Here is a 22,534-nt window from a genome sequence, read left to right as displayed (position 1 = left end):
TAATAATAGAATAACAGATTAGTGCAAATAAACATGTAGCCAAAATGTGTTGTTATTCATTTATACAGGGGTCACATTGTTGAAGAGATTTATAGTAGTTTCATGGCCAGGCTTTAAACCATACTAGGCAAACAATGTGCAATTTTAAAATCTGGGAAAGAAGAGATTAATGATGGTGGAAAACTGGAAGAACAGAGCACTGGCTGCTTGAAAATAGATGAGTAGAATTCTTCCACATACTGCTATCTAATAATTGCTGCATAGAGCAAACCTAATAAAGAAACTAAAAACTGAAAAAGCAAGTTTTTCTGAAAAGTGGATAATTCACTTTAATTGCTTGTAGCTTACAGCAAAAAAAAAAAGTAACTTTTTTTCTGCAGTGTTTCGGAAGATCACATCTACAAGTATCCAATATATCTAAGTTATTTAAAACACCGTGATATCCTAGCTATTATTTTTACTCTTATTCTCCTCTCTCTGCTTTCGCTCACAAACACGTGTCCGTAATCTCTATCCCTTACTATGGCCCTCTCTTTCTAAATTCTTCACCCAGGACCAGTGAAGCAACAACGAATAACGCCGAGCTTCCCATGTCCACCCAAGATCCAAGTCCTTCAGAAGGTCACCAGATGTTAGACAAGAGCAAGGAGGCCAGTCCAGTGGAGCAAGATGGCGGTAGCCTAGAGACAAGTGAGCAAGCGCTTTTGGGTGACCTATCAATGGAGACAGAGAGGACTATCAGCAGGAGTGAACCTGATCTTTCACTTATCACTGCCAACATGGATAAAGCAACAGAGAGCACGACCATCATGATTGATGCTCAAGACTCCACTGTGGTACAGAGTAAGTATCTATCTCTTTTTCTAATTTGATACCAAATCTCAGCCTGTTAAAGGGAGATACAGATTGCCATGCAGCATTTGTCAGCCATTCTTGGTTGAGATCAAGATATCCCCCTCTATATTAAGATTTTAGAAGCTTTTGAAGCTGAGTTGTTCCAGAGGTTCACCGACAAATGCGCGCACGACAAATGCGTGCAGACAAAACCACGGTGAGGAAACTGCGACCTCGAAATCATGCCAACAGTGCGCTAACAACAGCACGCCAAAAAAAGCACGCCTTCAACAAACAACACGAAAACAACGTAATAACCCGAAACCTAACCCTAATCCTAACCCTAACACTAAACCTAACCCTAACCCTAACCCTGAACCTAACCCTAACCCTAACCCTAACCCTAACCCTAACCCTAACCCTAACCCTAACCCTTACATTAACCCTAATCGCGCTTTTGTCGGTGCGCTGTTGTCGGCCCGCTATTGTGGGTGCGATTTCAAGGTCTCGGTTTTCTCAGCGTGGTTTTCTCGGCACGCTTTTGTCGTGCGCGCATTTGTCGGGTCACGGTTCCAGAGAGCAACTTCCCCTGGTTTTGTCAGGCCATCTTTATTTCGGTTTTTATGCCGTGTGCCTTTTCTTTGGGTGGGGTTCTTTTATTGTTTTATAATTGTACTAAATATGGATGTTTCATCTGGTTTTGTACTCTGTGCAACATACCAAGAGTTTCTGAATTGCAGTAGAAGAGAAATGTGGTCAAGAAATAAATGAAAAATATTCCTCTGCTCCTTTGTGTTGAATCGGGCCAAAGCGTCTTATAGATTTGTTCCTCTTTCATAAAGAAGTGACCGACAGTTTGACTGAAGTTATAGGGTTCAGTTATAGGGTTTTTATTATGTTGTGACTTGTGTTGGTACTATATTGTTGAAATAACCCTCAGCTAATGTTCTCTGAACCAAATTCATTTATTAATTATAGGGGGATGTCATAAAAGGACATCTGAAATGAGAGGCAACCCCTTCCCAAATTCTTCTCTGGGTTGGCTCCAAATACACTAGCAATAGCAATAGCAGTTAGACTTATATACCGCTTCATAGGGCTTTCAGCCCTCTCTAAGCGGTTTACAGAGTCAGCATATTGCCCCCAACAACAATCCGGGTCCTCATTTTACCCACCTCGGAAGGATGGAAGGCTGAGCCAACCCTGAGCCGGTGAGATTTCAACAGCCTAACTGCAGAACTGCAGTCAGCTGAAGTAGCCTGCAGTGCTGCATTTAACCACTGCGCCACCTCGGCTAGCCATCTTCCTTTCCTTACTGGTTAAATTGTAATAATGATCATATTAACAGTTGACAGGATAGGAGATGATGCTTTTTTCTCTTGACCCAACATGTGGGGACTACAAATCTCAGTGGAAGAAAGGTTTGCTAAATGTCTTTGTCAGTGTTGTATTTAGTGCAACTCTCAGAAAAAAACTGCCTTTGTCATATCCTCCAAAATGTTAAGGAAAAGAAAGAAAGAAAGAAGGGAGGAAGGGAGGGAGGGAGGAAGTTGCTTATCTGTCTGTCTCCACCTTCATGGTGCCACTACAGCTCTTGATTTGATACAATCCCAGGGCAAAGATTTGATAGAAAGGCAACTGTTTAGAAGCTGGCAAGAAGTTTACAGGAAGATTACTGAGAAATGGAGGACGTAGACATCATAGACTTGAGAGTTTATATCTTCTTCTCGCATCCTATATTACATTTTGAACTTTGGAAAACTTGTCCAGGTCACCCTAGTTGATGAGAAAGTTATTCATCCCTTTTCTTACACAGAAGCGCTTTAAACAGGCTTGGTTTTAAGCTGATAATTATAAAGAGCCACTTTATAGAGTAGATGGGTGGCATAATAAATAAATTGCTGGAGATGATTGGGTCCAGTGGCATCCATGGAGAGTTGGGCAGGGATGAGAGATTAGAGTGCTGTATGAAAGTTGTGGCTTTTCAGCAGAATGCCCCTTTTCTATGGGTGTTATGATGTCATATCCCCCAGTGGTGGGATTCAAAAAATTTACTGCTGGTTCTGTGGGTGTGGCTTGGTGGGCATGGCAGGGGAAGGATACTGCAAAATCCCCATTCTCTTCCCACTCCTGGGGGAAGGATACTGTAAAATCTCCACTTCCACCCCACTCGAGGGGAAGGAGACTGCAAAATTCCCATTTCCACCTCACTTCAGGGGAAGGCTGCAAAATCCTCATTCCCTCCTCACCCAATCAATCTGCTTTCCAGCTCCGTTCTCCTGTGCAGGGCAACAAAAGAAGACCTAGCCGATCAGCTGGGACTCAGGAGGCAGCAAATAGATGGGGGCGAGGCCAGCCAGAGCTGGTATTTGCCAGTTCTCCGAACCGTTCAAAATTTCCGCTACCGATTCTCCAGAACCTGTCAGAACTGGCTGAATACCACCTCTGATATCCCCCCCTACAGGGTGCGTGGTTTGTGCCTTGTTGCTGATTTTGTCATGTCGATGGAAGCATCAAGAGTCTGTGGTTGCCACTAACTGCAATCTGCTGCTAAATCCCTGTAAGGGGGAAAATAATTAAGAATCGAGAGCTAAACTCTTATTACACCCATGCAAACTCCTAATTTTAGTTTCATAGCTATTTTTGTTCCGATGTAGCTCACCTGGAAGAAGCATTGAGTATAACTAAGCAAGTTTGGATGTAATAATTTTTATTATGCCCTTCCTAGATTGTTAAATATAATGAAATTAAATTTTAAATTAAAATTAAAAAATTAAAATGGAACTTTAAAAATTGACAACATCCTATCCATTTGCTATCAGAAATTTAGCTGTACTGTTATTTACACCCCAAAATTGGGAAACAAAGCTGAAAAATCTTGGTGTTGTGAGTGTGATGACTCTTTTTTTTTGAAAATTTTTATTTTATTTTAATTGAACAAAAACACAAAAAAGAATCATCCTTCGTTGCATCTTGTAGAAAGCGTGTCGATTGGTTACAGATAACTTTCGTGCATTTCTTCTACAGTCATTACTTATAGTTCATATTAGATTATACACTTTAAATCAAAAATCTTTGTATATCTTACTATCAATGTACCACAATTCTTATTTGACTACAATTATTTGAACATGCTTTTACCTGAAATCATTCATACTTAAAGACACAACCACATAATGGCATTCATTAGCTATTTCAAAAAATCCTCCAATAACATTACACCTTTATAACATCTTTTAAATAAAAGTCAATTAATAAAGTTTCTAAACCTTCCCCTCCCCCTTTTCCCCCCAACTCACTGTTTAGAATTTATATCCAAGTTACTTTTGATTTGATTTGATTTGATTTCATTTATATGCCGCCCTTTTCCCCAAAGGGGACTCAGGGCGGCTCACAATTCAAATCCATTTTATTTTGCCAATACCATAGAATGTATATATTGTTAAACAATGTCAATTGACATTTCCTTGTCATTATTATAATTGGCTAAAAATCATTTACTATTTATGCCCCATCTCCTCTCATCAGACCCCCCTCCAAAAAAACCTTACACCTTTATAACAAGATCTAAATAAAAATTTGTTAATAAAATTTATAGGTCTTTTTCCCAAGTCACAATTTGCAATTTATATCCAAATTTCTTTTACTAGATTGCCAATACATGTATATATCATTACGCTATAACCATTATCATTTCATTATTATTATTATAGTTAATTAATTATTAGTGAATAAACATTTGATAACAATCTAAAACAATCTAAGAGTTACAAAATTCTTACTTATTAATCACTAAAATCAACTAATTTTTTATTATCAACTTTCATTGTCAACCTGTATCTTTCCAGTAACAAAACAGTCTTATCTCTCTTGCCAATTATGGTGTCAGTCTTCTTTTTATCTCCTTTATAAGGTTTTTATAGACTTATCTCCTCACTTTGTTGCTTGAAGGGTCTCTCAGATAATCTCATTGCCCACCAGTTGCTACTAAAATTAGCTTGTCTTTGGTTGTCAATCTTGCTTCTGAAAAAAATTCTCTTCTTAAGTCCATCATCATTACTATTTTTCTTCTTCTTTGTCCTGGAATCTGGGGGTAGAGCTCCAATTTGTCAAATTCCCATTTCCATATTCCCTTCTTTCCACTTTCACCCACATTTGCTCCATTAATAAATTCATCTATTGTCTTATCTTTATCTTCTATATCTTCATTCTCCCCTTTAATTTTGGGGGCTTCAACCCCATCATCTTTTGCTGTGAGGAAGACTAGTCTTTCCAACTTCTTCTCCCATATCCTTCCAATAGATTTTGAATTCCAGCCAAGATATTTTAGAATTTTAAGGTTTCCTCATCTGAATATTGATCCATGTTTCCAAAACAGAAGAAAGAAAGAAAAGAGAAAAAAAACTAATAGCCATTGCCACTCTAACCTTCAAGGCCTCTTTTATTTTTTATTTTAGATTGACTTGAACACACGTTCTTTTATGCTCTTCAAAGAAGAAGGGTTCTGTTTCCCCCCTTTCTTTCCCCTGCAAAAATAGTTCTCAGAAGCACCTGTGAAAACAATTTGTGCCCTTGATCTTTATCAGTTTCTGTAAACAAGTTGCAAACCCTTCAGCTACAAAGTCAGTGAAGTCAAAGAAGGAAAGAAAATAGATACGTTGTTTCCAAAACCCCAGCCTCTGACCTTCGAGGGGCAGTGTTGCTACTTTTCACTTTATAATATTTATCTCTGGCTTATAGGAAACGAAGTTCTTTAGATTTCTTTTAGTGAAATTTAAGAACAAGTAATAGGAAGAATTGTTAAAATAAGAAGGAAGGTTTTAATACAGAAGTCAAAAAACTAAAGCAACAAAAAGCAGAAGAAAAAAAATCAATCCGTTCACTTTAAGAGGAGAAATGAGAAACATTGCTAGCACTTCAATCCACAAAGAATAGTTACAAAGAAAAAAAAAGTTTTCCACAGCAATCCAATTAGGGTTAGTTTTGCCACTGAGTTCTTTTGCTTAAGGATCTAATTTGGCTTTAAAGAAAAATTTCTTTGGGCAGTCTCTGGCAAAATAGAAAAAAATACCTCACCAGATGGACTCACTTTCTCTTCTTATATCCTTCCCTTTGGAGCGTCCCAATTTCATCAGCCTGGGGGCTTCCTGTTTATCGCTGGCTTGAAGCGCTTCCCTTGGGTCGATCATGGACTTTGCGATGTCCCTGAGACCAGCAAGGCTTCGTCTTCCTGATCACTGTCTCTATGGGACAGTTTAGGTCTCAATGGACCGTCCAGTGGCAAAAGCGTCAACGGTAGTCTCGGAGTATCGAGACCGCACGTTGTGACATCGTGACGTGGCTCCTCCCATGAGTGTGATGACTCTTGATAGCAAATATAATCCACCATTATTATTATTGGACCACAAAACCAATGAGTGAAAAGGATTCTGCAAACCATCTTCAAGAAAAGGAAGGCAAAAATCCAGAGTAATGGTACTAAAATATTTATTATGGAAATCTAACAAATTATCCAGAGCTTTTTTGTCTCAGGGAAAAAAATATGTTTCAAGCATATTTTGAGAACAAATGTATCTTCCTATTAAGTGTTATCTGTTAGTTCCTGCTATTCAAATAAAACATTTCTGGAGGCAGACATGTATCACTTGAAGCATATTGGGTAGCTGTAGGTCACTGCTGCTTAGCTGTTAAAAATAATATATTGCTAACTACCCCAACTTCTTGGTAGATTATTGGCATTATCACCTTCAAGAAAGAGGACAATCCATTTGTACCTTTCCCATCCTTTCCCACCCATCTCTCCCTCTCTCTATTGCCAGTATTCCTATAATCCATCCATCTATCCATCTCTCTCTCTCTCTCTCTTCAGTATTCCTATCATCCATCCACCAATCTCTCTCTCTCTCTCTCCATTGGCAGTATTCCTATCATCCAACCATCCATCCATCAATCTCTCTATCTCTATCTATCTATCTATCTATCTATCTATCTATCTATCTATCATCTATCTATCTCTGTCTATCTGTGTCTGTCTGTCCATCCATCTGCCCGTCCATCCATCCAGTATAACATATACAGCACATACTACATATTAAAATATTATAATATAATGACAATGATATATAATGTAATATAACGTAATGAACGTACAACATAATCGTACAATACAATATTATATAGAGCAAAAGATTGGAAATATGTGAAGACTTTTAAGCCTCCTTTGGGCTTGAAATACACGTAATCCTCCGGTTATGACAGTTCACATAGCAACTGTTCGAAGTTATAACATAGCAGTCCCCCCCACCCCCACCCAGGATTTACGACACAGTCCCAAAGTTGCGAATGTTGCAGCATCATGGCAGTTGTTCACAGTTATGAACGATGGCAGAGGCACTGCAACATTCTCCCTGCCTCTTCCCCACTCCCCCACTGGGTCTCCAGAGGCACTGGGCCTGTGGAGACTCACCTTGGGATGCTCTATCAAGCCATCAGTTTCTTTTCCTGCTTCGGTGCATGCGCCTCTCTGATCCGCTTTAAGTGTTCCAAAGTTTAAACAAGTGTAGTCAACCTGGTCCCTACCGCCCACTAGTGGGCGTTCCAGCTTTCATGGTGGGCGGTAGGGGTTTGCTTTATAAATTTTATAAAGTAAAGTTACTTCCCTACTTTATAAATCACCATCACTGTGGAACCGGTGGCGGTTAGAAAATTGTACTACTAACAGAGATACAAATGTGGGCGGTAGGTATAAAAAGGTTGACTACCCCTGGTTTAAACAGTCCCTTTTTGAAATAGGTTTTTTGAACATGAAAGAGGTCTATTTGGAGTTTGGAGTGCTTCAGAAATGGTCAGGACAGCGTCAGGACACTCCTGGCGAGGTTTGAACAACTTTATTTCACATTTAAAACAAAAATGTGTTTGAAACGTGAATGATTTGCATAGTGCTTATTATTGTGATGTTCTGTGAATTTCCCATTTCTCAGTTCATACTGTTTTGTAGGGTCAGGGATTGATTGCTGGCACAATCTTTTTACTTTTGGAGAAACAAGGGCACCAATAAGAAGCATGGAGAAAGCAGTTTTTAGGATGGGGATGTGGTTTTTCGTAATTATCTCTAACACCAGCAAAATATATATGTTATATTGTTTTATGAAGAGGGATGCAGTGCTTGTTTTAGGGTAACAAGAGCAAGCCATGGAAGCAGTGGTGGGTTTCAAAAATTGTTCGAACCTTCTCTGTGGGTGTGGCCTCCTTTGTGGGAGTGGCTTGCCGCCCATGTGACCGGATATGAAGATGCCGACGACACTTGTCAGAACCACCTTAAATTACCTCACACACAGCACTGGCACGCATAAGAATAGGATGTAAACTTGCAAAATTATTCTTATAGTTCCAATTTAATAAACCAGACATCTTAGCACATCTGTGTTAATCCCAATTCTGGAAATGACATCAGAATCCCACCCAGTTAAAAGTTCATGATCTTGTCCCCACATCCACAATCCATCACATGGTCCAATCTTCTTCTTCCACGCTGGCGTCTCCACCCAGCTGCTTCCGGTCAGGTGTAAAAGTGCGGAGACAAAATATGACCTTGGTCTTCTAGAAAAGAATGACAACAATACATTCCACAATCCTACTTCTTTCTATTCCCCCCTCCCATCAACTATACTAAAGAAACATAATGAAATAAGAGAAAGTGTGGCAGGCCAAAATTCTAAAAAGAATATAATTGCAGGCCTGACACTACGTTTTTATGAATATAACATTATCACTTTTGATTATATTTTATTGCTGATTACAATACTGTACTGTTTTTACTGTGAATTTGTAAGCCAAAAAACTGAGCCATTTCATTTGTGTTTGTGTGTGTTTGTGTGTGCCTGTGTGTATATATTCAGCCCCTAAGCTTTGCCCTCTTAGTGCTCCTCTGCCCATAGCCTTTTTTAATTAGCCACTTTCAGTTCTTTTTCTTGATTTTTCCTCTACCTATTCACTTTTTTCCCCTTTCTCCATTTCATGTATGGATGAATTTTCAGTTAATTTTTGGCAAAGCCTTCCATCACTAAAGAAAGCATTTCTTCTGTAAATAATGATGAATCAAGGGTACAAGGGTACCCTCCCTTCTTTTTCTTTTTTTAAATAAATCTCATTTATTTATTTTTGGTACTATGTGGAAGTAGGCAGCTATTGCAAAGACAGATGCCACGGAAATAATATTTTGCTACTGATTTCTTTTTTTCAGGGAAGGAATACAACCAAACCCAAAAGAAAATCCTCCATAATTTAGATAGATCGATAGACAGACAGACAGACAGACAGACAGATATAGATATAGATATAGATATAGATATAGATATAGATATAGATAGAGATAGAGATAGAGATAGAGATAGAGATAGAGATAGAGATAGAGATAGAGATAGAGATAGAGATAGAGATAGAGAGATACAGATAGAGAGATACAGATACAGATACAGATAGATAGAGAGATAGAGATAGATAGATAGATAGATAGATAGATAGATAGATAGATAGATGATAGAGATAGAGATAGAGATAGAGATAGAGATAGATGATATAGATATAGATATAGATATAGATGGAAGCTGTTAGCTTCCTCCCATAATTGGGGCTTACCAGGGGTTGTGACACTAAATATATACCTTCTTCCCTAGCTTCAGCTGATAAGGAGGAGAACTTGTGGCTTAATGGCTAAGACGTTTGCCTAAGATGTAATATAGCACAGGTTCAAATCCCAATAAGGGTATGGCTAGCTGATGAGAGATAAATAGCTTGAAATAGATCTATACTAGTCTCCCTTTATTTATTTATCAGCACATATATAACACTAGATAGATAGATAGATAGATAGATAGATAGATAGATAGATAGATAGATAGAGAGAGAGAGAGAGAGAGAGAGAGAGAGAGAGAGAGAGAGAGATGTCAGGCTAGGCCTAAAAATAATGTATAGATAATTCCAAAACTTCAATTAATTTGGATGCCTTAGATATAGGAGTTGTAAAAATAGAATACTCATTCCAGTAAGATAATTTCATAGCATTCAATCCAACTGCTTTCTCAGTCTGAAAAGGCTACCGAGTGCTTTCTCTTTGTCTTCACAATTAAAAACTCCCTATGAAATCTGGATATTAATTACACAAAACTATTGCAAAAATATGTTTGTCTCTTCGATTTGGCCCCCTCTTATGCCCTCTCCCCGTCCTCCTCTCTTCTGATCTCCATCTCACCAGCTTCATAGCCAGGTGTTGAGAATATAAGATAGCAATTAATGGCATGTTTTTCTTGGTAGAAATTGTATCTTTAAACTGCAATTCCAGAGGTATGTGATTTGCACTACAGCAGCTGTGAAAATAAATAGTAGACAAGAGTTAAGTACATTCTATGATTTGCCTGCAGAACTAAACAAGTCTGGAATGTGCTAAAGGGCACACCATTCTGAAAGTCTCCATTTTTATTTTTAAAAAGAGCCATATTTCTAGCCCTTGCACTCAAATATATGAAGAAAGATGAGGATTTACCAAGTGTTAACTTATCACACCACACTTTGGATAAACCAGATGTTCATATTATTTTCTTGTACCTGGTTGGGGATGAATGGAGAATTGTATGTTCTGCACATGTTTCGACAGGGCAACACATCTACAAGATTACAAGGGGTCTTTATTTCCATAGCAGTTCTCCTTTCCCTTCCATTGAATTACAAGTACAAAAATAAGTTATGGGAAACAGTGACAGTTGAAGGTTAAAATATGCAAATTACAGTTTGCAGAATTTACTTTTCTTGGCCCGTAATTTCAATTGCTACTGTGCAGGATGTAATCTTTGTAAAAACTGTATGCACATATTCCTTCTACTCGGAACTGAACGTTTCGGTTTTCCAGCATGGGTTGCTATTCACATTCTACTCATAACCTGGTGCTGCCAGGGGAATTTATTTATAGGGGGGAAATGTCCGGACCACCAAACGTAATTTCTAATGCTGGATTTTCCCTCTTACCAGAGGGAGCCCCCTTGTGGAGTACTGTCAAACGGTTACTATGACAACTCTATTGCGCTGTACAGTAGAAACCATTTTAAGGCACAACAGGCTGTTTTTAACAGAACCCTGAGGGGTGCTAGAGGTAGTTTACCCCCCACAGTGTTTTTTTTCCAGAGAGTAAGTCATCTGTGTACCAAATTTGGTTCAAACTGCTCGAGGTCTTCCAGAGTTATGCTGAAGCACACCACACACAGACCTTTAGATAGATAGATAGATAGATAGATAGATAGATAGATAGATAGATAGATAGACAGACAGACAGACAGACAGACAGACAGACAGACAGACAGACAGACAGACAGACAGACGTACGTACGTACGTAGTATTGGGTACTCTATCTGCTTTTGTCATTCCTTTCCATTCCTAGAGCCGAGGTGGTGCAGTGGTTAAATGCAGCACTGCAGGCTACTTCAGCTGACTGCAGTTCTGCAGTTTGGCTGTTCAAATCTCACCGGCTCAGGGTTGACTCAGCCTTCCATCCTTCCGAGGTGGGTGAAATGAGGACCCGGATTGTTGTTGACAATATGCTGACTCTGTAAACTGCTTAGAGAGGGCTGAAAGCCCTATGAAGCGGAATATAAGTCTAACTGCTATTGCTATTTCTTACCTTTAGCAATCTCTCTCTCTCTCTTTCTCTCTCTTTCTCTCTGTCTCTCTCTCTCTCTGTGTTTGTATGTGTTTGCGTGGTGCGTAATTCTTTTCTATTTTCCGGGGGCCCTGCTATCAAATGCTCATTCACTGCATTCTTCTTCCTAGGCAAAGGACTAACAAGATTTGTTCATTTTGCAGTTAGCAACAAGACAGATGGAGAGGCCAGTCCACTGAAGGAGGCAGAAACGAAGGAAGAGGAGGCGGTGGAGGCAGAGAAGAAGAATAAAAAGAGAAAAAAGGAGAAGAGCTCCGAGACAGGCAAACCAATGGTGCCACACAGTTCCATGTTTATTTTCAGCACCACAAACCCGTGAGATATATTCCATTCATTTCCTTTCTTTCCGGAATCGCTTAATAATATTGGTCTATTTCAGAGAACAGTGGGTTGGGTTTTTTTAAAATGTGATCACGTGTTCGAAACAGGAAGTTCAGTAATGCCACGGGGAAATAGATTGCCCCTATTGCTACCCATTAGGAGTATCTATTATATACAGCAAACTCCAGGGTGCATAGAATTATACAAGTCATAGACCAAAACATAATTGCATTAAATTGATTGTGCATCTACTATAAATCACTTCATAGAAGGAGATCCCACAGCACAGGTTCACTAAAGGTAGAAGAGAAACAGAATGGAAAATGAAAAGGATTCCTGTCAGCCACAAAGGAGAACCCGCCTGCCCCTCTGAGTTGGGGCAGCTTCTCCCCCCCTCTTATTTTCCAACAACATCCTCAGGTTATAGAATTTGAAAAGTAATGGAAAGTTGGCTTTTGGGAAGACATGAGCTGTCACTGCCAATCAAGAAAGATTATCTCATCCAGCCAGATGCTCTGGATCTTATCCAGCAAATCAGAATTATCTAACTGGCTAAAACCAGTAGATTTCTTAACAACTCATATTTGGATGATAAAGATATTGGCTAGCTTCCATCAGCCATACTATTTTAATCAAAAGGATTATATGAGAGAAATTGTTTCATAGGGGGAAAACCAAAATGAGAATTCCATCTATTACACACTTTTAGATAGAGATCAACTTGTCCGTAGCATTAGAGGATCATGTTGCGGAATTTGTTCCATAACAAAAAGTTCACTTTGTGACACCATCTTTTCATAATATTTTTCATAATATGCGTACAGATCCAAGCAGTGCAGCTTTTTGCATTTGACTGATGGTGATTTTGTCAATTTTTAACTGTTTTAAATGTAATTCCAGTGCTTTTGGAATAGCACCCAGTGTGCCAATTACCACTGGAATTACCACTGCTGGTTTGTGCCATAGTCATTGAATTTCGATTTTTAAGTCCTGGTATTTTGCGATTTTTTTCATGTTCCTTCTCGGCGACCCTGCTATCGCCTGGTATTGCGATGTCTATGATTGTGACCTTGTTTTTCTCAACCAGTGTGATGTCTGGTGTATTATGCGCCAGTATTTTGTCCGTTTGTATACGGAAATCCCACAAGATCTTGACCATCTGATTTTCGGTGACTTTTTCAGGCTGATGTTCCCACCAGTTTGTTGCTGTTTTAATATTATAATTTTTGCACAAATTCCAATGGATCATTTGTGCTACTGAATTGTGCCGCAGTTTATAATCAGTCTGCACAATTTTTTTACAGCAGCTGAGTATGTGATCAACAGTTTCATCAGCTTCTTTGCAAAGTCTGCATTTGGCATCATCAGAGGATTTTTCGATTTTGGCCTTAATGGCATTTTTGTGGATAGCTTGTTCTTGCGCAGCCAGGATTAATGACTCTGTTTCTTTCTTTAATGTACCTGTTGTTATCCATAACCAAGTTTGTTCCCTGTCCACTTTATCTTTTATTTTTTCCAGAAATTGGCCATGCAGTGCTTTGTTCTGCCAACTCTCCATTCTTGATTTTATCATATCTTTTCTGTATTCTTGATTCATCTGTTGGGCCTTCAGTAGATTTTTGTTCTTTACATCATCATCATCATCATCATCATCATCATCATCATCATCATCATCATCATCATCATTATACTGATAATATAGAATTAAAAGATTTATAGTACTTCTTTAATTTCATTCTGTGTTGAAAGATTAGTGTTTGTGTGTGTGTGTGTGTGTGTGTGTGTGTGTGTGTGTGTGTGTGTGAATATATATATGAATTAATTTAGCCATCTTCTACAGAGGTAGGAATTGTCCACTTCTGGCTTATAGGATTACTATAAGACTAGGAAGATAGTACAACTGCTAAATAAATGCTTCCGTTTCAAATGATCAGAATTCTGTTTAATGCTGTGGCCATTGTATGGGTTTGTGGTTTTTTTGACAGAATCCGAAGAGCTTGCCACTACGTTGTCAATCTGCGCTACTTTGAGATGTGTATCCTTCTTGTGATTGCAGCAAGCAGCATCGCCTTGGCAGCCGAGGATCCTGTCCTGACCAACTCAGAGAGAAATAAAGTAATCACTCAGTAATTACTTGACAATTCTGTATTGCTCTTTTTGGTCTTAGTGTACCTGGATTCATGTTCCGCATCTACTTTATAATTATAAAAGTAAACAGAGGCTCAGAAAATATACATGTTTCATCTCTTGCTGCCTATTTTGGATTTGATTGGGTCTTGAAATCTCCATTGCATATGAGAGAGAGAGGAGAAGAGACTTTGTCCTATCTGAATTCGTTTAATTATAATGGGTAGGAGGAATCAAACATCCAATTTCCCAATCTGTATTTTTGAATATTTTAGATCACGACAAATTGTAGCACAAGATTCTACTAATTGTTTAATTTCAGTTATAATAAGAGGGGTAGAAGCTTATTTATTCAGTGGTGAAGAGTGATGTATTTCCCAGGATGTTATTCAATAGCTAAAGCTAGTCATAGCAAGTAGTTACTTGCTTCCCAATAGTAAAAGTTCTCTTTTCACTGTTCTTGCCTATGATTGTCACAAAAATCCAACTTAAATCATGGGAATTAACATTTGGAATAGTCACACATACCAGCAACCTATTTAAATACCTTGCTGGAATCCATAGACATAAAATCTGACCAATAAAAAGGTAAACCATGCATTTATTCATTTATTTTATATGGCAACCCATCTCCATAAGTCACTTTGAGCGGCCGTACAAACTTCATATTGAGACGTTAATGGACAAGAATGTTCTTAACAGCTGTGGAAAGAATGAAATTGACAAGCAATACTTCATAGTTGTTAAACCTAGGTGGAGGATAGGAAGAACCAAGCATGGAAGTGAAAAATGTAGGAGATGGTTGGGATTAGACAAGGACTGGCTTTCTGGTTGCCCACACTATCAAGCAATGACCCACTAACCATAATTAATATCTGAAAGTCTTACCCAATACACCTACCATCTTATAGGAAGCTGGCAGCCTGTGTGCTGATTAGTGGTGGGATTCAAATAATTTAACAACTGGTTCTCTGCCCTAATGACTATCTGGGTAGGTGGAGCTCGGTGGCCATGTGACTGGATGGGCTTGGCCAACTCAAGGTCACTCAGGTCGTTGGGCACTTCGCCTTAACTGTTCCAATGTAATGAGGGTTAACCGGAGAGGCAGTTTCTGTAAGCAGATCAATAAAGATTAGGTTAGAAACAACACTAGAATGTTTCCTTCCTGCCTTCCTTACATGATTAGCCCTGCAAAGTGGGAAAAACAAAAGGAGATTTTTTTCCAACAATTGGTTCTCTGAACTACTTAGAAAGTTACCAACAGGTTCTCCCAAATAGGTGCTAATTGGCTGAATCCCACCACTGGTGCTAATGCTCCACTCCAGGGGTGTCAAACTCAAGGCTCGCAGGCCGAATCCGGCCCATGGAGTGATTAGATCTGGCCCAAGGGGCCACCCTGGAAACAGCGAAGGACTGGCCCATGGTGTGTCTGCCAGCAAAAATGGAGCTTGGGAGGGCTGTGCATGAGCCCCCCAAGCTCCATTTTTGGCTGTGTTGGCCTCCTGCAACCCTCTGCCATGTGCAACCCTCCCGAGCTCCATTTTTGCTGGCAGAGCACTCAGGCCACCACAGGTGCCCCAACATGAGTGATGTTTAGCTGGCTGTTCTGTTCCCCCCTCCTTCACTGGTTAACAGACGACAGGCAAATAAAAGGAAAGGGAATTCTCTTTATCAGTTCTCAGTTTCCAAATGGCTGCGAGCCAAACTAAACTAATTAAAGTCTCTGCCAGAAGATAAACGGACTCAAACATAAATCTTTCTTACGGCAAATACAAGAAGAATCCAAACGGAAGCAAAGCCCTTCTTCCCAAAGTCTCCACGAATCAGGGTTACAGAAGTCAAATCACTTTTCGAAGTGCACAGCAAAGAAACCACAATCCAGGATCAAGGAACGTTGACTTCTGTGAGCAGGGCGTGGCACCACCAGTCCTTTTATCCCTAAGGGAAGCCTCTAACGAGGCACATCTGGTTTCAATAACCTCCCGGAGTCCTCCGTTGTGTCGGTCAGCTCGTCTCCTACGTGCATCCTGAAAATACTCACAGAAGGGTTCTTGCTCAGCCTCTCTTGTCTCCTCCCCACTGCTCCAAGGCTCAGTCTCTCTTATGTCCTCACCACTGGCCCAAGGCTCAGCCATTACCTGGGGACCAACTAGTCTCTCTGAGCCCTGCTCGGAGGCAGACCCCTGTCCAGAACCCTCCTCCTCTTCCAAACATGACTCAAAAGCCCCCTCGCTGTCAGAGTCTGATAACAGCTCCCAAGGCTCTAGGCGAGTCACAACAGCTGGCTATGCCGGTTCCACCACAAATCCACGGTAGACTAAAGCCCGCTCGACGAAAGCGCGTACGTGACGTCATCACAGCGTGACGAAAACGGCATGCTGTGAGCGGTAAATTTAAAATTAACGCGAAAACCTTACCCTAACCCCCCCAAACCTAACCCTAAACCTAACCCTAAGCCTAACCCTTAACCTAACCCTAACCCTAACCCTAAACCTAACCCTTAACCTAACGCTAAGCCTAACGCTAACCCTTAACCTAACCCTAAACCTAACCCTAACACTTAACGTAACCCTAAACCTAACCCTTAACCTAACCCTAACCCTAAACCTAACCCTTACCTTTATGTGAATCGGCTTGCTTTAATTTAATTTTAATTTTAATTTAATTTATTTTTAATTTTATTTGTCGCGCTGCTGATGACGTCACGTACGCGCTTTGATCGGGCGCGCTTTAGTGGACCGCGGTTTTGATGGGTCACGGCTATGCCTACCCTAGCCACCTCTCCCCGATATCAAACACAACCCTGATGCAGCCCTCAATGAAATTGAGTTTGACACTTCTGCTCCACTCCTTTGGGTAGATGTGTACAAAATAACCCCCACTTTGCTCTCGAATCAGGAAAAAAAAAACAAGAACTTGGTAACAAAGAAATTCACTCAAACTATTCAGAAGAACACATTAGGAATTCATGGAAAGGGAAGAAAGAGAACTAAAAAAGCCAGAATAGGAAATAGAATTTAAAATGGGCCGGGGAGGGAAGTGTGGTTATTTATACTTTCCGTACTGCAGGAGTTTAGAACATCTGACTTGCCTCATTTTACACATTTGAATTGCTGAGGCCATTAATGCTTGCTCTTAGTTTCCAATCTCCAGTTTGATGAATGGATTTCTCTAGTCCCAAAGGCAATAATTAGTTAACCAGTGTGAGTGGCAAATTAACTTGGAAGAGGGACGCTGCTGTTATTGCCAGTTGTTTTATGTAGAAATTGGGAAAGGCAACACAGCACTACTGACTTCTAAAATAGTGGCTTTTAGATTTTTCTGTACCTAGGCACAGGAGAGAAGCAGACTTCTTAAAACAGCTGCATTTCTCAGTTTGATGAAAAGGGGGCCTCAAAGGATAGGCCCATTGCTTGTGTAGGCTACATTTTCAGCAGTTCTAGCTAATGCCTGTGTGAGAGCTCCACAGTAATAACTACAGGATGGTGCCAAAGTGTGTGGCAGGACGTAGGTGGAAACATGCCTCTGAATCCCTGGAACATGAGCAGGAGGGTGCACAATGGCATTCAGATCCTGCTCATTTGCTTTCTGCAAGCATCTGGCTGCTCCTTGAAGAAAGGGACTCTGTGGTCTTTTAGCAAAGAACATCATTTTGCTGCTGTGGCAAAATGCCAGCGGCAGACAGAAAACAGATCAGAGCAGACGTAACAGCAAGTACACAAAGCTTAAGGTGCAGCCAGATTGTAGAAATTGTTGCCCCAATAAAAGGAGAATGTTTATAGTTCGCGGTTGAAATGAAAGGTTCTTGCTGCTCTCTGAGCCTGGTTGCTTCCTTGCAGACGTTTCATTACCCAAATCTGATTGTCCCTTGCAAGAAAGCAAGAAAGTTCAGCGAGTACCAAGGTCCCTTCAAATTGTTGTCCAACCTGACAGATGAGGTTGCTAACTTCTAAAGCAGGTTCTACGGTGTTACTGCCATTTTTAACAGCAGTTTACATTTGATAATGTGGGTAGCAGATACAGTATTGATACTGCTCACTTTCTTGGTATAATCACCTCCAAGGGTGGGTTTCTCCCAGTTTGCACCGGTACGCCAGAACCGGTTCGTGAAATTTAGTGTACCTTTTGGAACCCGTTCCAAAAGGAAGGAAGGAAGGAAGGAAGGGGGAGAGATACACACAAGGAAGGAAGGAAGGAAGGAAGGGAGAGGGAGAAAAAAGAGAGATAGAAAGAGAAAGAGAGAAAGAAAGAAACAAAAAAGAAATAAAGAAAAAGAAAGTGGGAGAGAGAGAAAGAAAGAAAGAAAGAAAGAAAGAAAGAAAGAAAGAAAGAAAGAAAGAAAGAAAGAAAGAGGGGGAGAGAGACAGAAGGAAGGAAGGAAGGGAGAGGGAGAAAAAAGAGAGATAGAAAGAGAAAGAGAGAAGGAAAGAAACAAAAAAGAAATAAAGAAAAAGAAAGTGGGAGAGAGAGAGAGAAAGAAAGAAAGAAAGAGGGGGAGAGAGACAGAAGAAAGGAAGGAAGGAAGGAAAGAAAGAAAGAAAGAAAGAAAGAAGAAAGAAGAAAGAAAAAGAAAGAGAATTTATGACCACAATTGAACCCAAAATTTTGGTTGCAAAGCAAGAGCATTATTAAGTGAGTTTCACCATATTTTCCAAGTTGGCCACACCGACCCGGTTACACGCCCACCAAGTCATGCCCGCCCAGTCACATGACCGCTGAGCCACTCCCACAAAACAGGCCACACCTACAGAATAGGTTCTAAAAAAATTTGAAACCCACCACTGATCACCTCCAAGTATTTGTATTATTAAAACAGGAGAAAGCTAGGTTTCATTTTTTTCCTCCCATCTTTTCCTCCCATTTTGAAAAAAAAAACTTATTTTCACCAGCCTCTTCTTGTTCCAGTCTTGAACCAAGGATTTCAGGTAGCCTTAGCTTGCATTCCATGGCAGGGAATGGATATTGGCAGGGGTGGGCTGCTGGGGGTTCGCAGGGGTTCGGGAGAACCTCTAGCTAAGATTCTGTGCAGTCCAGAGAACCCCCAAATCTCACTCCTGGCTGGCCCTGCCCACTCCACTCCTCCCAGGAGTCTGCATGTGGCCCATTTTGGATGCAGATAAATGCAGGGCACATGCAGAGGCTCAGGAAGGGCAAAAAACAGGCGGAAAATGGGTCCATTTCTGAACTCCAGGGGGCCTCCGGAGCCTGGGGAGGCTGTTTTCTCCCTCCCAGAGACTTGAGGAAAGCCTCCGGAGCCCCAGGAGGGCAAAAACACATCCGCCCCTGGTCGCCATGGTGCAGGAGGCTAACTAGGCCACGTCCACCCAGCAACCGGGCAGAGAACCCCTTGCTAACATTTTTGAACCCTGTCCCTGGACATGGAGGAGATATTTCTAATGAATTGTATTCTGGACATTATTCATTTCAAAAGTCATAATATAACACATGTTAAATATAATGTGTTATTAATGAGAATAAGTCCTTTCAAAACAAAACAGTTAAAAGTGCTAAACCCGTTTGCTAGGTCATGTTGAAGACATTAGTTTTAGTAGTCTGTTACATCTAAAAAAGGAGGGTTTTCACAGATCTGGCTTGTCATTTTATAAGTTATATAAGTTATAAGGTATAACTTATTTATATAAGCTCTTAAAAAAAACCAACATTCCTTGCCATTGTTTAAACTTCAGAATGAGATTGTTTTATACTTATTTATTTAATTTATAGGCCTTCAATTTTATTCTGCAACGTGACAATACTTTCTTATTCCACACTGTTCCATTGTTTCCATTCTTTGCAGGTCCTGAGATATTTTGACTATGTTTTCACTGGAGTCTTTACCTTTGAGATGATTATTAAGGTAAGTGAGAAGAGAAGTGTTTTCCTGAGTCAGCTGGAAGACAGTGGACAGTTTCATATCCATAGAGCTTCGTCATCTCTTTTCAAGAAAATGGATCTTCCAAATAAATTCTCTAGAATGGCTAGATTAATTGAGATCCAACATTTCTGAGAACTGAGTTTTCCTTAGACTGCCACTTGCTGGACCCTGAGAGATTTTTGCAGGATTGTTACTATATATTATTAATGAATGATTTAATATATGATTAAATGTTTTTTAAACTTCAATGAAGTTAAACTTCAATGAAGGAGCTCTGATCTTTTAGGAAGTCGGTTGGGATGGCTCTTAAGACTTATTATAACTTTTTCAACAAACTACTGTAGGAATTCTGGGAGTTGCAATCCATTACCCTCTGGAAGATACCGGTTTAGAGAAATTGCTCTAGAAATTTTTCTTTCCTTCTGGGAAATTTTGTGATGGCAATAAAGTAATGTCGAAAGCATTTTCATTTCACAATTTGGCTAAACCAAATTGTCTTTCCTTGGTTATAGCAATAGCAATAGCAGTTACACTTATATACCGCTTCATAGGGCTTTCAGCCCTCTCTAAGCGGTTTACAGAGTCAGCATATCGCCCCCACAGTTTGAGTCCTCATTTCACGCACCTCAGAAGGATGGAAGGCTGAGTCAACCTTGAGCCGGTGAGATTAGAACCGCTGAACTGCAGATAACAGTCAGCTGAAGTGGACTGCAGTACTGCACCCTAAGCACTGTGCCACCTCGGCTCTTATCTCTGTCATCTGTTCCACTTCTTGGTATGTCAGAGAATTATGCCCAAAACCCACACTAAGGTATTGCAGAGTGCTGCAAATGACAATAACGACAACGACAACGATAGTAAAATTACAGTGAAACGTTTTGAATTAAAAAGGTAGAATTATCCAAGACCAAGCTAATCTCTTCAGCAGTTAACCGAGTCTGCCAACTTTAATATGGGAGCAGCAGTAGCTGAGATGTTAGTGCCATCTCAGTTTATAATGACAAAAACGGTAACTTCCTCTTTGTGGGTGGCGAGTGTTGGCCTCTATAGGAACAGAATATAAAACAGTTTCTTCAGCAGAAAGAGAAAAATTGGACTTTTTTTAGCATAACTTTTTTGCACGTCCCTATCACTTCTCAAATGTCACTCCTACTGAACAGAGTTTCTAAAAGAAGACACAGCATTTAGGAAGCAAAATTGTCCTCCTGATTTTTTTTTCTCCAAATAAGTTCTAAGAGAACTGAAAGATACTGAGCTTTTTTAGATGTGTAATGACTATTTAAGAAACATTTGTATTCTGTTAATTTGTGTTATTTAAGTTACCTTTCACTTTTTCTCCAGGGGCTCAAGGCAGTGTACCCAGCACTTTCTCCCCTAGTTTTTTTTTTTTGTCAAAACACTCCAGTGAGGTCAGCTGAGCAAAAAAGATAGATACTAGGCTGAATGAATCACCCTTTGAGCTTTTCTAGAATTGAACCTGAGTCTTTTCAGTCCAACACCTTAACCAATTCACACAGTACTTGTATTGTTCAAGTAATGGATTTTATATGGTGTGAAAATGTCTTCTGTGGGATAACAAAGAGGCCTCTTTTTCAGCAGCTGATAGTCGGTAGTTAGCTGAGCAGATTTCATTTCTATTTTTTTAAGGCATGAGTCTTATAAACAGTTATAAATAGGTTTTGTATGAATTTGCCCTAGTTTGCTTTTTCGTTTTGTTGTATAACTGGAAGAAAATCGCTAGCTCTCATTCTTGGGAACATATTTAGCATAAACTAGTTAGGTAAGTTCTAGCATCACAACAGACCCCCAAACTAATCTTTTTATTCCTTTTATCCCACTGCTTGTGTCAGAATGATACCAAAGCAGGGCGGTCCAAACTCATTCCTTTTTTAAGGCAGGCATGCATTATTGTAACACGTATTAAAAAAGAAGTGTGATTTGTGTTGCAGTGCCCCAATTTTGATTTGGTCAACCTGACATGTCCTCTTCTGGTGATACTCCTGCTGATTCAACTGTACTATAATGTAAAACAAATTCGACAGAATTTAACTTCCGAAGCTAACTGATGGCGTTTTTTATTTACTAATTTTAAAATGAAATTATAAGTAACTTTATTGCTACATCCATCTCCCCCAACCTCTTAAGGCTTGAGTGGATTATCTTTCTCCATATGTTTCAAGTTTCAAGTCTATTAGAATTTGTATGCTGCCCACTCCCAGGGGACTCTGGGCGGCTCACAACAGACAAGAAACGTTTAAATTTTAAAAATAGAATAAAATAAAAAATACAGTATTAAAATTCACATCACCCATTCCATCTAAACGGGGCTGGATATCAATCAACAGCCCCAGGCCTGCCGGAATAGCCAGGTCTTAACGGCTTTATGGAAGGCCGGGAGAGTGGTAAGGGTCCGGAACTCTGCAGGTAGATCGTTCCACAGGGCCTGTGCAGCAACAGAAAAGGCCCTCCCCCGGGGAGTCGCCAGCCGGCATTGTCCGGTTGACGGCACCCGGAGGAGGCCCAACCTGTGTGATCTTGTTGGTCGTTGGGAGGTATGTATTTGGATATAGGCTTACTGTTGCCTCAGTAATGGGATTTGAATGTAAAGAGCTCATAATCAGAAATTGGAGCTTAGGTTATAAGAGCCAAGGTGGCGTAGTAGTTAAAT

The 22,534-nt window shown here is 40.0% G+C and overlaps 1 protein-coding gene across 1 annotated transcript in view; it reads left to right on the top strand.

Annotated features, from left to right (window-relative positions):
• The window catches only part of CACNA1E (calcium voltage-gated channel subunit alpha1 E), a 351,045-nt gene that overhangs the window by 239,327 nt on the left and 89,184 nt on the right, over positions 1-22,534 (top strand). Inside the window, exons 21-24 of the mRNA XM_032226797.1 lie at positions 554-843; positions 11,687-11,858; positions 13,850-13,979; positions 19,789-19,848. Of these exons, the coding sequence (XP_032082688.1) occupies positions 554-843; positions 11,687-11,858; positions 13,850-13,979; positions 19,789-19,848 (652 nt within the window). The remainder of the gene's footprint in view (positions 1-553; positions 844-11,686; positions 11,859-13,849; positions 13,980-19,788; positions 19,849-22,534) is intronic.

The sequence above is a fragment of the Thamnophis elegans genome, chromosome 11 (genome assembly GCF_009769535.1).
Source record: "Thamnophis elegans isolate rThaEle1 chromosome 11, rThaEle1.pri, whole genome shotgun sequence".
In the NCBI taxonomy this organism is placed as follows: domain Eukaryota; kingdom Metazoa; phylum Chordata; class Lepidosauria; order Squamata; family Colubridae; genus Thamnophis; species Thamnophis elegans.
This window is presented reverse-complemented; position numbering and strand designations above follow the sequence as displayed.